General features: G+C 35.8%; 1 protein-coding gene across 1 annotated transcript in view; it reads right to left on the reverse strand.

The window, feature by feature from the left end:
* CUNH11orf65 (chromosome unknown C11orf65 homolog) overlaps positions 1-14,034 on the reverse strand; it is a 54,893-nt gene extending 40,859 nt beyond the window's left edge. Inside the window, 2 exon segments of the mRNA XM_087212035.1 lie at positions 6,299-6,388; positions 13,993-14,034. Coding sequence (XP_087068161.1) covers positions 6,299-6,388; positions 13,993-14,034 — 132 coding nt within the window.
* Between the last annotated feature and the right edge of the window lie 283 nt (positions 14,035-14,317).

Below are 14,317 nucleotides of genomic sequence, written 5' to 3' on the forward strand. Positions count from 1 at the left end.
CCTTTTATTTCTTTCTTTGTCTAATTGCTGTGGCTGTTTCCAGAACTATATTTAATAGGAGTGGTGATAGTGGACATCCTTGTCTTGTTCCTGATTTTAGTGTAAAAGTTTTCAGTTTTTGACCATTTAGTATGATGTTGGCTGTTGGTTTTTTCATAGACAGCCTTAATCAGGTTGAGATAAAACCTTCTATTCCAATTTTCTGTAGGGTTTTTATAATGAATGGGTGTTGGATTTTGTCTAATACTTTTTCTGCATCTATTGAGATGATCACCAGGTTTTTGTCCTGGGCTTTGTTAATATAACATATTACATTTATTGATTTACATATGTTGAACCATCCTTGCATCCCTGGGATAAATACAACTTGGTCAGGGTGTATGATCTTCTTGATGACCCTCTGTATTCTGTTTGTCAGTATGTTGTTGAGGATTTTTGCATCTATGTTTGTCAGAGAGATTGGCCTGTAGTTCTCTTTTTTGGTTGGGTCTTTCCCTGGTTTTGGAATCAAAGAAACACTTGCTTCCAGGAATGAATTTGCAAGTATTTGCTTCCCTTTCACTTTCATTGATGAATTTAAAGAATATTGGTGATCATTCTTCTTTAAATATCTTGTGGAATTCAGCAGTGAAGCCATCAGGACCTGAGCTTTTCTTTATTGGCAATTTTAAAATTCTGTTTTCAATTTCACAAATTGTATTTGGGGTGTTCAGAATTTCTATATCTTCTTCATTTAACTTTGGCAATTCATATGTATCTAGGAATCTGTCCATTTCTTCTGTTTTCCATTTTATTAGAGTACAGGTTCTTGAAGTAGGTATTGATGGTCCTCTGGATTTCTGGTGGATCTGTTGTGACTTCACCTTTTTCATTCTTAATCACATGGATTTGACCCTTTTCTTTCCTTTTTTTGATAAGGTTGGCTAAAGACTTATCGAGTTTATTTATTCTTTTGAAAAACCAACTCTTTGATTCATTGTTTTTTTGTATCATTCTCTTAGTCTCCACTGCATTGACTTCGGCTCTGATCTTTATAATTTCCTCTCTTGTACAAGCTTTGGGTTTGTCATGCTCTTCTTTTTCTAGGAGCTTGAGGTTCACCATTAGGTTATTTATTTGAGCTCTCTCGGTTTCAGTAATATTGGCATTTACTGCTATGAATTTCCCTCATAGAACTGCTTTCATTGTGTCCCATAGATTCCTGTCTGTTTTACTGGCATCATCATTTACTTGTAGAAACTGTCTAATTTCCTCTTTAATTTCCTCTGTGACCCATTGGTTATTCAGGAGAGTGTTATTCAATTTCCATGTGTTTGTGGGGGTTTTGCGGTTTCTTATGCTATTGATCTCCAATTTTATTGCACTATGGTCTCATAATATACAGGGGGCAACTTCAATTCTTTCACATTTACTTAAACATGTCCTATGAGCTAGCATGTGGTCTATTTTGGAGAATGACCCATGTGCAGCTGAAAAGAATGTGTATTGTGATTTTGTGGGGTGGAACACTCTGTAAACATCTATTAAGTCCATTTGTTCAATAGCTTGGTTCGGTTCTAATGTTTTGCTGTTGATTTTTTGTCTAGATGATCTATCTCTTTGTGACAGTGGGGTACTGAGGTCCCCCACTACAACTGTATTAGTGCTTATTTGGTTTTTCATGTCCATTAATATTTGTTTTGTATAGTTGGGGGCATTCGTATTTGGTGCATATGTATTTATGATTGTCATGTCTTCCTCTTGGATTGTTCCCTTCACAAGGATGTAGTGACAATCTTTGTCTCTCTTAATTAGTTTTGGTTTGAAATCTACTTTGTCTGCAAATAAGATTGCTCCCCCTGCTTTTTTCTGGGTTCCTGTCATGTGGAGAACTGTTGTCCATCCTTTTACTTTCAGTCTATGAATTTATTTTTGAGTTATGTGTATTTCTTCTATACAGAATATTGCTGGATTTTGCTTCTTAATCCATTCTGTCAGTCTATTTCTTTTGATTGGTGAATTGAGGCTATCAACATTGATGGTTATAATTGATAAATATTGACTCATCCTTGTCATGATGTTTTACTGTTTTGGGCTCTTTTATTTATTTTTCCACCTTTCCCTTTACTTTCCTTGCCTAGTGGTTTCCCTCTGTTGGGCCTCATGGAGTTGTGATGTTCATTGTCTTTTTCTAGGATATTTTTTAGAATTGTCTGGAGTGCTGGTTTGGTGTTCATGAAATTTCTCAGGTGTTCTTTGTCATGGAAGTATCTAATTTCCCCATTAATTTTGAAAGATAATTTTGCAGGATACAACAGTCTAGGTTTAGGGCTTGAAATACTTCACTCCAGGCAGGCTCTCCTTGATTTGAGGGTTTGTGTTGAGAAGTCTGCTGTGATTCTGATGGGCTTTCCTTTTCAGGTGATTTGTTTCTTTTCTCTAACTGCCTGTAGGATTTTGTTCTTCTGTTGGGTTTTTGGGATCTGGACTATTATACGTCTAGGTGTAGATTTTTTTTTCATCATGGCTAGTTGGAGTTCTATATGCCTCACTTATCTCTATGTCCAATTCTCTACCTCTGTCTGGGAAGTTTTCTACTATTACTTCTGTGAACAGTTTTATTTATGTCAATTGTACTTTCTCCTCCTTTTCATGGACTCCTATCAGTCTTGTTATTCTTCTTTGCATCATCTAGCAGCTGCTGAATTGATTTCTCATGGTCCCTTACTATTTTTAAGAAATCTCTGTTTTCATGGTCACTAACCACAATCCTGTCTTCTGTATCTGATATTCTATCTTCACATTCTCTTAGTCTGCTATGAATACTTTCAATGGAGTTTTTAATGTCCTGTGTATTTGTTTGAATCTTTTTCATGGATTTCATTTCTTTCTTATGTCGGGTGATCATGATTTCCTTTTCTTTCTCATGCTGGGCATTCATGGCTTCCAGCATGTTTCTGAGCTCATCTATTTTTTTTTATTTGTTTCTGTTCTAGAGCCTCTAGTCATGTCTTTCACTCTGCTCACCATCTCTGTAGTTATCTGAGAAGTTATTTCTCTGTTGAATTTTTCTCAAGCCTCATTCATCTGTGTTGTTACTTCCTGTGCTATCAGTTCGGGGTGTCCAGGTGGTTGATTATCAGAGTTTTCCACCTTGTTTCCCCCAGAATTTGCCTTTGATGGGGTGGAAGTCTGTGTTTGTGCCTTGCTTAAATGTCTTCTCATTTTTGTTTTTGGTAATGTCCTTGGTTTAATTCATGGGTTGATACTTCAAAATAGCTTATTGTAAGTAACTTTGTTGCTTGCATTTAGAACCCTTATAGAATGATTGCTTCTCAGAGGTGTCTTTCAGATGTAGCTGGTCTTTAGGTTTTGAGTCTCTAATGACTCTGAGGCTGTCTCATTTTCATTATACCAGGAAGGACAACTGATTAGATCAATCAACACCTTGGCCCAAGTGATATAATCAGCAACACCATAGCATCAAGCACAGCTTAGAAAATGACAATTTGTGGTAGCTATTAATCTATCACCTTTAACTGTGTGAATTAAATCAAAATTGAGGACCAGCCCAACATATGTTTACAGTGAATAAACTCTTCAATATAGCAGCTTTACCCCTCACGATGGGGAGTTAGAAGAAGTTGGGGAGGGAGGGATAGACAGGTAGAAGGATAGGGAACAGTTAGCAGTGAGGCCAGAGGACACAGGAAGATCATGCAAACTCTAACAAACTGTTGAAGATAAGAGGAAAAGAGAGATTGAAAGAATAAAGATGAAAACAAAACAACCTAACAGTAATAGGGAGGCTAGAAACTGTATTTTCTTTACTTTAAAACTAATGACAATCGAGAGAAGGAAAAAGAGAAGAAGCAAAACAAAGAAGAAATCCAAATTAGGGCCAGAACTGGAACAAAGAGGGAGATGAAGAACCATGTGGGACTGTGAGAGAATGAGTGAAAGAAAAGAGAAAAGTAAGAAAAAAAGAAGAGAAAAATAAAAATTTTAAAAGAGTAGAAAAAAGTAAAAATTAAAAATTAAAAAGAGGAAAATTTTTTTAAAAAAATAACAAATAAAATGAGGCTGGGGATTTAGCTCAGTAGTTTTGCCGCCTGCTGCGGAAGCTCAAGAACCCAAGTTTGATCCCCAGTACCAAAAAAAACCAAAAAAAAAACAAATAAAAAATAAAAATGAGGGGCCTCCTTGAGAGTATGTCTCTGCTGTCACAGTAGACAATGTGGGCAGCAGTGTGCAGATATAAGTCAATGAGTCTCAGCAAGCCAGCAGCAGACCAGTGAGATTCAGGCAGATATCTGGCTGCAAGTCCCAAGCTGAGCTCTCTGTACTCCTGCAGGGTTGAATTCTGCAAGGTTCTACTGCACGTTCCAGCTGCCTTTCCCCTGAAGATAGTCCAGGCTCTGATGTGAGGTGATGATCCCTCCAACTTACCAAGTAAGGTGTTCTGGTGTGCCTTTATTGCATAGATTCTCTTTACTTTTCCAGTAGGGTTCAGTTTTCATCAAGGAGCCTGAGAGAGGCCCTCTTTCTGTTGTTCACTTCTGCTCTGTCTTCTGGAGCTCAGGACAATGACCTTTATGACCTCCTGTGCCTCTGTAGTGTGGAACCAGGTAGCGGGTAGGGGTCGGGGACGGTGTTGCTGCAGGCTCCTGCTTGGCTATTCGCTGGGGGGTGGGCGTCGGGAGGGAGCGGGGCTCCACACGCCAAGGTCCTCACCAATCGTCGGCTGGTCAGGCAAGGTTTTACTTTTGAGTGCCAAATCCACGCTAGACGTACCTTTCCTATATAGTCACTGATCTTCAAACTCGGGACCTTGCACTTTCGAGGAAGGCGGCAGCACCACTGAGCTAAATCCCCGGACCCTCCTTCCTTTTTAAAGCCTTCAAGGGCCGGGGATTTAGCGCAGTGATACCACTGCCTGCCTCGAAAGTGTAAGGTCCAGAGTTCCATTTCCGGTACAAAAAAAAAAAAAAGCCTTCATACTTGTGCTTGTTTGCCTAATGTTATATATTCATCTACCAGCAAAATTTTGACATAGGTAAATATTTATCTACCTGTACCTCTGGGTCTGGAGGGGACAGTGGAGACAACAGCCAAAGCAGTTCCATGTCTAGGTGTCCAGTTAACCCCTGTCTTCAGTCTTCCTTGTAACCTTTTTAAATTGCTGACTTCAAATTCATATCCTTTCTGGCATTCCAGTGACGAAGCAATTCCTTTACCAGAGCCCCTTGAAGTATGTCTGGGCAAGTGTTTCTACCCAGTTTCATTTATTTTTAGTTTTCCAGAATTAGGTAAGATTTCTAACTGATTATGAACCCCCTTCTGTGTTGTGGATATGTTATTTACATACTGTCAATTTCAAGGGGACCTTATTGCGATAGAAGGTGAAAATGTGCACTTAGTCTACCAATCCATATATGCCTTTAAAAATATATACTTGTGCATTGCTTCTCTACTGAAGTTCAAGGATAAGGCTATATTGTAAAATGCCGAGCAGTGCCAGGAATGGATAGGTATTCAAAGATGTGCAGTGAGTTGGATATGGGAGAAAATTTATAAATGGTAAAGTTTAAACTTAGATGATGAGCATATTGATAGACACCAACAAAAGAAGAAACAGCTTTAAAATAAAATTACTATTTTAATGTTTGAAGTCCATATAATTATGCCCCAGCATAGGTTTTATAGCTATTGTAGAAGGAGAAGAGGTAAACAATGGAAGATTTTCAAGATTTCATTAACTGCTACAATTGTGGCCTTGTGTGCTACAAACAGCTATCCAACTTCACCCAACCTCACTATACACAGAGTATTGCTGTTATTAGAGGGGAACAGTGCAGTCACTTTAGCTCTTCATTCTCACCCAACCAGGTTAAGTACTTGGAATGTTCCTTATACTTATGAGACCAGCTCTATCCATATAACACACAATAAGTAACTATTACCCACATACAATATGTTATTAAACTTTAAGTTCCTCAAGAGTATGGACTCAATATATATTTAAATGAGTAAATATATCCCTAACAAAAGCATTTAAGAGGTGAAAGTCAAATGAGCCTATTAATCATACTTTTATTGCTAGTAGCCACTGTCAAAGTGCCTGGCCTAATTCAGGAGCTCAATAAATATTTGTGAAGCTAATGAAATAATAAATTGTATCTTTTTGAAACTTAGATTGCTTTTAAAGCAAAGGGTAGCACACAATTCTGTAAATGTACTAAAAGATTAGTTGTATACTTTAAACAGATGAATTTTATGACAGAAATTAAATCTCAATAAAGCTGCTAAATAAACTCACAAGGAAAGTTCTCCAGGCCCTCTGAATGATTCTTGCAGCTCTATCCTGATTTGTCAATTTGAATTCCTTTTTCTGAGACGTTTGAAAGTCCTAAAAGAAAATAAACAAAAAGGGTTCATTAAAATTATTTTAGGGCGGGGATTTAGCTCAGTGGTTCTGCCACCTGTCTCATAAGCGCAAGGTCCTGAGTTCAATCCCTGGTACAAAAAGAAATTATTTTAGATGCTCTATTCCAATTCTGCCACTAGAACTCAACAAAAATTAAATACAGGTGTATAAAGGAAACAATGTAAATGAGATTTGGCATCAAAATATTTCTAATCAAATGTCACTATTTATTGATTGCCCAATATGTTCCAATTTGTTTATTTTTTTTCTAATTCCAACACAATCTTGCATAACAGATTTTATTAATATGCTTATGTTAGGGATGAAGATACTAACCTTCAAAGCCTAAGGGCAAATAGTGAGTAACTAAGCCAGCATAGAACTGGTTTGCATAAATAAATACAAAAGAATTGAAATTATCTCATACATAATATTAGATAATACTGCAATGAAACTAGAAATAAATGGCAAAAAACCCAAAGAAATTATGTAAACACAATGAAATTAAGTAATACTCTCTTGAATAATCAATGGAAAACAGAATAAATCAAGGTAGAAATTAGTTCCTAGAATCAAATGACAATGCCAGTACAACATACCCTAATTCATGGAGCATAATGAAAGTAGTCCTGAGAAGGAAGTTTAGAGCTGTGAACACTCACCTCAGAAAAACAATGTGAGCCCAAATGAATAACATAATGATGAACCTCAAGGTATTAGAAAAATGAGAACAGTCCAAATCCAAAGCTAGTACAGAAAAGGAAATTATAAAGTGCAGAGCAGATATTAATAAAATTGAGATAAAAAAGATACAAAGACTCAATGAATCAAAGAGTTGGTTATTTACAAAATAAACAAAATAGATAAACCCTTAGCCATCTTACCAAAAAAAAGGACAAAAAAGATCCAAATCAATACAATTAGAAATGAAAAATTTGAAATCCCAACAGACACCACTGAAATCCAGAAGATTATTAATAACTACATTGAGAAACTGTACTCTAATAAATGGAGAATCCAGAAGAAATGGATAGATTCCTAGATATATATGAATAACCAAAACTGAACCATGAAGATATAAAAACCCAAAAAATGTTACCAAAAGACTCCTAGAACTAATAACCAAATTCAGTCACATAGCAGGATACAAAATCAACACTCAAAAATCAATAATCCAATAACAGGTAATGAAATTGAAGCAGTTTAAAAAAAAGAACCTACCAACAAAATAAGCCCAGGTGTCAATGGATTCACTACTGAATTCTACCAAGAACTTTAGGGATGATCTAATGCCAATACTCATCAAACCCCATAATGAAATTGAAAGGGAGTACTCTCAAAGTCATTCCTAGAAGCTAGCTTTATCCTGATTCCAAGACCAGAAAAGAACCCAACTGAAAAAGAGAAGTACAGGTCAATCTCTTAAATGAACATAGGACTCAAAAATCTCCGACAAGATCCTGGCAAACAGAATGCAACAAATCAAAATGATAGCACATCATGACCAAAAAGGATTTATCCCCGGGATGTACGGATGGTTCAACATACACAAATCAATAAATGTAAAACATCATAAATAGAAGTTTAAAAAAATCACAGAATCATCTCAATAGACACAGAAATGCCTTTGGCAAAATCAACATCCATTCATGATAAAACCCTAATGGTAATAATAGTTTTGGAAGGACCTTACCCCAATCGGATAAAAGCCATTTGCGATTAATCAATGGCCAACATCATAGTAAATAGGGAAAAGCTGAAATCTAATTAGCCAGAAAAACAGGAAAGAGAAAGAAATAAAAGGAATATGTATAGGAAAAGAAGAAGTCAAATTACATTATTTGCAGTTGACATGATCTTCTACATAGAAGACCCAAAAAATTTTACCAAAAGACTCCTAGAACTAATAACTAAATTCAGTAACATAGCAAGATACAAAATCACCACTCAAAAATCAATAATGTTCCTGTATGCTAATAGTGAATTCACTGAGAAAGAAATTAGGAAAATAATACTATTAGCGATTGCATTAAGAAAAATTAAATACTTAAGAATTAACCTAACCAAGGAAGTTAAAGACCTCTACAACAAAAACTACAGTCCTCTGAAGAAGATTGAAGAGGACATCAGAAAATGGAAATATATCCCTGCTCTTGAATAGGCAGAAGCAATATTGCCAAAATGGCTATATTTCCAAAACTGATACACAGAATTAATGCAGCCCCAGTCAAAGTAGTAATAGCATTTCTCACAGATGTAGAGAAAATAATCCTAAAATCCATAATAAATCCAAAATAGTAAAAGCAAACCTGAGCAACATGGGTGAAGCAGGAGGCATCACAATCCTGGACTTCAAGGTATACTACACAAAGCTACAATAGTTAAAACAGCATAATATTGACCAAAAACAGACATGTGGATCAATGGAACAGAATACAGGATGCAGAAACAATTCCAGGCACATTCAGCTATTTTATCTTTGACAAACAGGCCAAAAACATACACTGGAGGAAAAATTGCCTCTTTAATAAATAGTGCTGGGAAAACTGGTTTTCCACAGGCAGATGATTGAATCTAGACCCCTATCTCTCATGATGTACAAAACTAAAATCAAAGTGGATCAAAGATCTAAATGTTAAAACAGAAACATTTAATTTGCTGGAAGATAAAATAGGTAAAACTCAAAAGACATAGGCATAAGCAAGTACTTTCTGAACAGAAGCCCAAATGTTTCAGAAATAATACCAAGAATCAACCAATGGGGTCATATCAAATGAAAAGCTTCTACACAACAAAGGAGACAATCAAACAAGAGACAACCTCCAGAATGAGGAAATTCATTTTGCCAGATATTCCTTAGGTAGAGGACTAATACACAGATATATAAAGCACTCAAAATACTAGATCCCCCAAATTAAAAACTCAATAAAAACTGAAATGAATAGACACTTCTCAAAAAAAGTGACACAAATGACCAGTAAATATAATACATGAGAAAAAGTGTTCAACCTCTCTAGCCATTAATTAGTGAATGCAAATTAAAACAACACCGATTCCACTCTACTCCAGAAAAAATGGCTATGATTAAGAAATCAAATAATAATAAATGCTGGTGAGGCTGCAGAGAAAAAGGAAAACTTCTATTCTCTTGGAGGGAATGTAGACTAGTAAAATCACTATGAAAGTCAGTAGAGAGTTTCCCTAAAAACCCAAAAATAGAAATTCCATTTATCTAGCTATTCCACTTCTAGGTACAGTATCTTCCCAAAAGAATTAAAATCATATTACAATGATACATGCATTCCATGTTTTTAGCAGTACAACTCATAGTAGCTAGCACTTGGAATGGGACTCTATGTCCATTAACAAATGAATCAATAGGCAATGGGTCATTTATACACAATGGAGTGCTACTGTGTCATAAAGAATGATAAATTTGAATCATGAAAATGAATGCACCTTGACACCACAACGTTAAGTGAAATAAATTAGACACACAAGCTTAAATATCCCATGGTTTCTCTTATATGAGAAACCCAGAGCATAAATAATTAAACAGCAAAATAAAAGATAGATAATAGAGGAAGGGGACCCAAAAGGGGAGGGGACCAGGAGATGGAGGAGGGAGAGGAAGGGGATTGAAAAAAAGAATTAAGATGTATTGTGTACATGAACCAACTCCTCAATAAAAAATTTTTATAAGAAAAATATTGTGTCTTTTATCTTTCCCTACAAATAGCCATAGGTGGCATGAGAGATAGGTTAAATGTTTGCATCTCTGAAGTAACTTAGACCAAGTTTGGTTTTGTTTGTTTAAGTTGGGATCTTGCTATATTGCCCAGACTGTTCTCAAGTGATCTGCCTGCCTCAGCCTCCCAAGTGCTGGGACTACAGGTGCACACCAACAATCCTAAGACAATGGTTACATCAATAAATTCTACCTCAAGCCTGGTGTGGTAGGGCAGGCCTGCAATCCAAGAACTCTGAGAAAAAAATGTTTTCCCTGTGGATGGTGTGATAATCAGTTTTAATAATTTTAAAGACACCATCAATGTATTTTTTATCAATATATTTTTTAAAAAGACAAATACAGGGAACAGACTTTTTTTTTTTTTGTGGTACCGGGGATTGAACTCGTGACCTTGCACTTGTGAGGCAGGCGCCAGAACCACTGAGCTAAATTCCTGGTCCCTAGGGGATAGATTTTTCATCTGAGATTTATGTAACTTTAAAAAAGCCTATCAAAATTTTAACTTTAAAATGTGAGAAAATTATATGAGTTTTAAAACGTAGTGTTCATCTCAGTTATTACTCTTACCTTTTCTTGTCCATTTTCTTTTTGAGTGGGCCACATACAGAATACAGTAACTTTGGTTATTTATAAATAACAACAAAACCAGGACAATTAAATAGCATTAAAATATATGTAAATTCCTTAACATCTCACTGCTGTTTAAAAATCTAAATTTATTCATAATGCTCTGTAAATTTGTTGCCACTATGTAAATACATAAATTCAAATAATACAGAATGAAAAGTAAAAATCATCCAACCTCATTTTTTAGCCCAATTCATTTTTCAAAGTTCTCTGTTAATAGATGAGATTCCTCCAATTTTTTCTTACACATTTAAAACTCAAAATACATGTATAAATACACTCATGTTGTATATATACATATTGTGTGTATATACCTATAAACAGTATATAAACACACACACATAGGTTTGTTTGCTATAATGTGATCAAATTCTACATTTTTCTTTTTTACTTAACATGCGTTGGAGGCTTTTCCATATTGCTACATATGTATTTTGCTTGTTTTTATAGTTGCAAAACATTCTTAGGTATGGGTATGTTACTTAATCTTTTTTTGTTTTTGGTACCGGAGATCGAATTCAGGACCTTGTGCTTTCGAGGCAGGTGACTGAACCACTGAGTAAATCCCCAGCCCATTACTTAATCTTTTTTCCATTTGACATTCAGATTTTTTTTCCTGATTCCAAAGTATACCTTTTATACATGTATATCTTTTATACATGTATTTGTGTAACATGGGCTCCTATTTTTATAGAATAGATTTTTAGAATTGCTGTGACAAAAGGTATGCACATATATATTTGCACTGACTGTCTCTGGAAGGGTGTAAAAGAAACTGCTAATAGTGACTATCTCTGGGGAGGAGCCAGCATACTAAGGGACCTGGGATCAAGAATGAAAAATATTTTATTCCACTGTGCTTTTTATACTGTTTGATTTTCTGCAATGAGCATGTAATTTAGATATATACATATACACACATGTACATACATATCTTCATTAAAAAGGAAAGAGCATGCATATAAAAATTTGATTGTCAAATTGTCCTCAAAAATGTCTCATTTATACTCATAAACATTATATATGATTGCTTCATTCTAGATTTTACAAAAGTGAAAAACTAAACATAAATAGGACATAGGACTATAGTGGTTCTTCTAATATTCTTTTTTAAATTTTATTTTATTTTTATTTTTTGGTACCAGGGATGGAACTCGGGTCCTTGCGCTTGCGCAGCAGGCAAGGAAACCACTGAGCTAAATCCCTGGCCCTCTTCTAATATTCTTTAAAGAACTAAACTTTGTGGTTTTTGTTTTCAATGCATATTGGTTGGTTTTAATACATAACCAAAACATGTGGAGTATGTAATATCACATGATAGTATTTGTGATAATTCAGGAAAATTTCAGCATTTTCCCCAATACTTTCCCACTTTTGTAAGTAAAAAATTTAATCTTGGGTTTAAAAATACCTTTTACTTAACCGTGTGACTGTGTTTACCAGGCACTTTGATCTAAATAATTTCACCTAAGCTTTCTTCACACCACACCTGCTGGCCCCAAATATAGGTAAGGGGTGTTTAGAGGTTGCCGACAAAGTAAGTTAATGTCTCTTTGTGGAATCGTCAGTATGCTTATTTGTTGAACATTCATTCTATCTCATCCCTCCACAGTGCCAATTCCCCTCAGAGCAGATTCTTCTTGTTTATGGCTGTATCCCTACCCTGATTTCTAGCAAATCGGAAGCCATCAAAAAAAATTAGCTGCTTGACTGAATATAATACATTTATACAACAATAGAACTCTGTGAGAATAAAAGTGATGAAGATACATATGGATATGAAAAATGGTTTTTCATTTTAAAGAGTTTATTAAACAATCTATAACATTTATAATAGCTCTTCCTATTGAAATATATATGAACATACATGTTAACATATATAAACATATATACACACACATAAATGTATCAATATTAAGTGGTGAGAGAATTGAGGAATTTAAAAGCTCATTTTTTTCTTACTTCTCTAATGAACTGTATTGAGCAATTAAAGAAAATTTTCATTAATTTGCCATGAGCAGAATAACACATTGCAGAAAAGTTAACAGAGATAGACTGGGGTGGTGGGGTGGGGAGGTGCAGTTCGAGGAGGAGGAGGGGTGGGCCTCCTGCATGCATATGGTGGGTCATGCTGCTCCAAGTGTGGTCCACTGGTGCATGCTACCCCAGAATTGTGTGACCAAATGATATAAAGAAATTCAGAGCACTTAGAAACGTTTATAGCAATTTGATATTGCTGAGGCATACAAACATGTGATCAGTGGACTTCTAAGTTTGTGTATCTGGTTTTTTTCTTTTTCTAATAATTTAAATTTTATAAGAGTAATGATCTGCAACATATTGGAAACATGATCTGACCTGTGTTTTTTTTGGTACCAGGAATTGAACTCAAAACCTTGTGCTGAGGCAGGTGCCAGAACCACTGAGCTAAATCCCCAGCCCTCTGACATGTGTTTTTAAAGCATCACTCTGAGCTGGGTGTGGTAGTGCACACCTGTAATCCCAGCGCTCCAGGAGGCTGAGGCAAGAGGATCACCAGTTCAAACCCAGCCTGGGCAATTTAGTGACTTAGCAAGACTTTGTCTCAAAATAAGTAATATAAAGTGCTGAGGAGGTAGTTCTGTGTGAAGGCCCTGGGTTTAATCCACAGGGCTGCAAAATGAATGAATGAATGAATGAATGAATAAATAAATAAATAGGATCTCTCTGAAGTAGTGCAAAGGAAAAAACTAAGCTATTGCTGGCACTTAACCATAGTTATAAAAATTAAACAAAAATAAATACTCAAAACTCATCACTATTTTTCTACAGTTTGCTATGATTTACAATTTTTTTTTGAGGGGGGGTTTTCTTCAGTCAGGGTTTTCCTATGTAGTTTAGGTAAGTCTTGAACTCACTGGTAGCCCAAGCTGCCCTTCAACTCCTAGCAATCCTTCTGCCTTAGCCCCTTGAGTGCTGGGATCACAGGCATGCACTGTTATTCCTGGCTGATTATAGTCTTCTCTTGAAGTTACTTATGCCTGTTGCAGGGTTTCTTAACAGTGGCATTATTGATATTTTGGGCTAGATGGTTCTTTGTGTGTGTGTGGTGGGGATTGCTCTGTGCATGATAGGATGCTTAGTCCTTTGTCCATCAAATGCCAGGAGCACAGCTGTGACAACCCAAAATGTCTCAGTGCTGTGATTAAGAACCACTGGTTTATTGTACCTGCATGGTAGAAATAACATCTAATGGTGCAATGCTGTCCATCTCTTTCCAATTTCTGAGACCCTGAGATAACTTGAATTGGCCACAGAAGTAAGGTAAAGAAAAAAAGGTAGAAAGGGACAGGGAAACTCAATTTTTTGTCTTCCTTATTATCGTAAATCTTTTGAGTCAGATCCCTGCTCAGCTTTGCATAATGCTTGTTAATCACATGTGGAGTATCTGTTTACAGGGTTTATTAGCCATAAATTTACCTGGTCTATCTCATTTCCCTTCAAGACTCAAGACAAGGTAGGAACAACTAAAATAATTTTCAAGGTTTGCAGAG

Source organism: Heterocephalus glaber, unplaced genomic scaffold (assembly GCF_053883595.1).
Source record: "Heterocephalus glaber isolate CG9 unplaced genomic scaffold, H.glaber_assembly_v1.0 deba00001429, whole genome shotgun sequence".
NCBI classification, from domain to species: Eukaryota; Metazoa; Chordata; class Mammalia; order Rodentia; family Bathyergidae; genus Heterocephalus; species Heterocephalus glaber.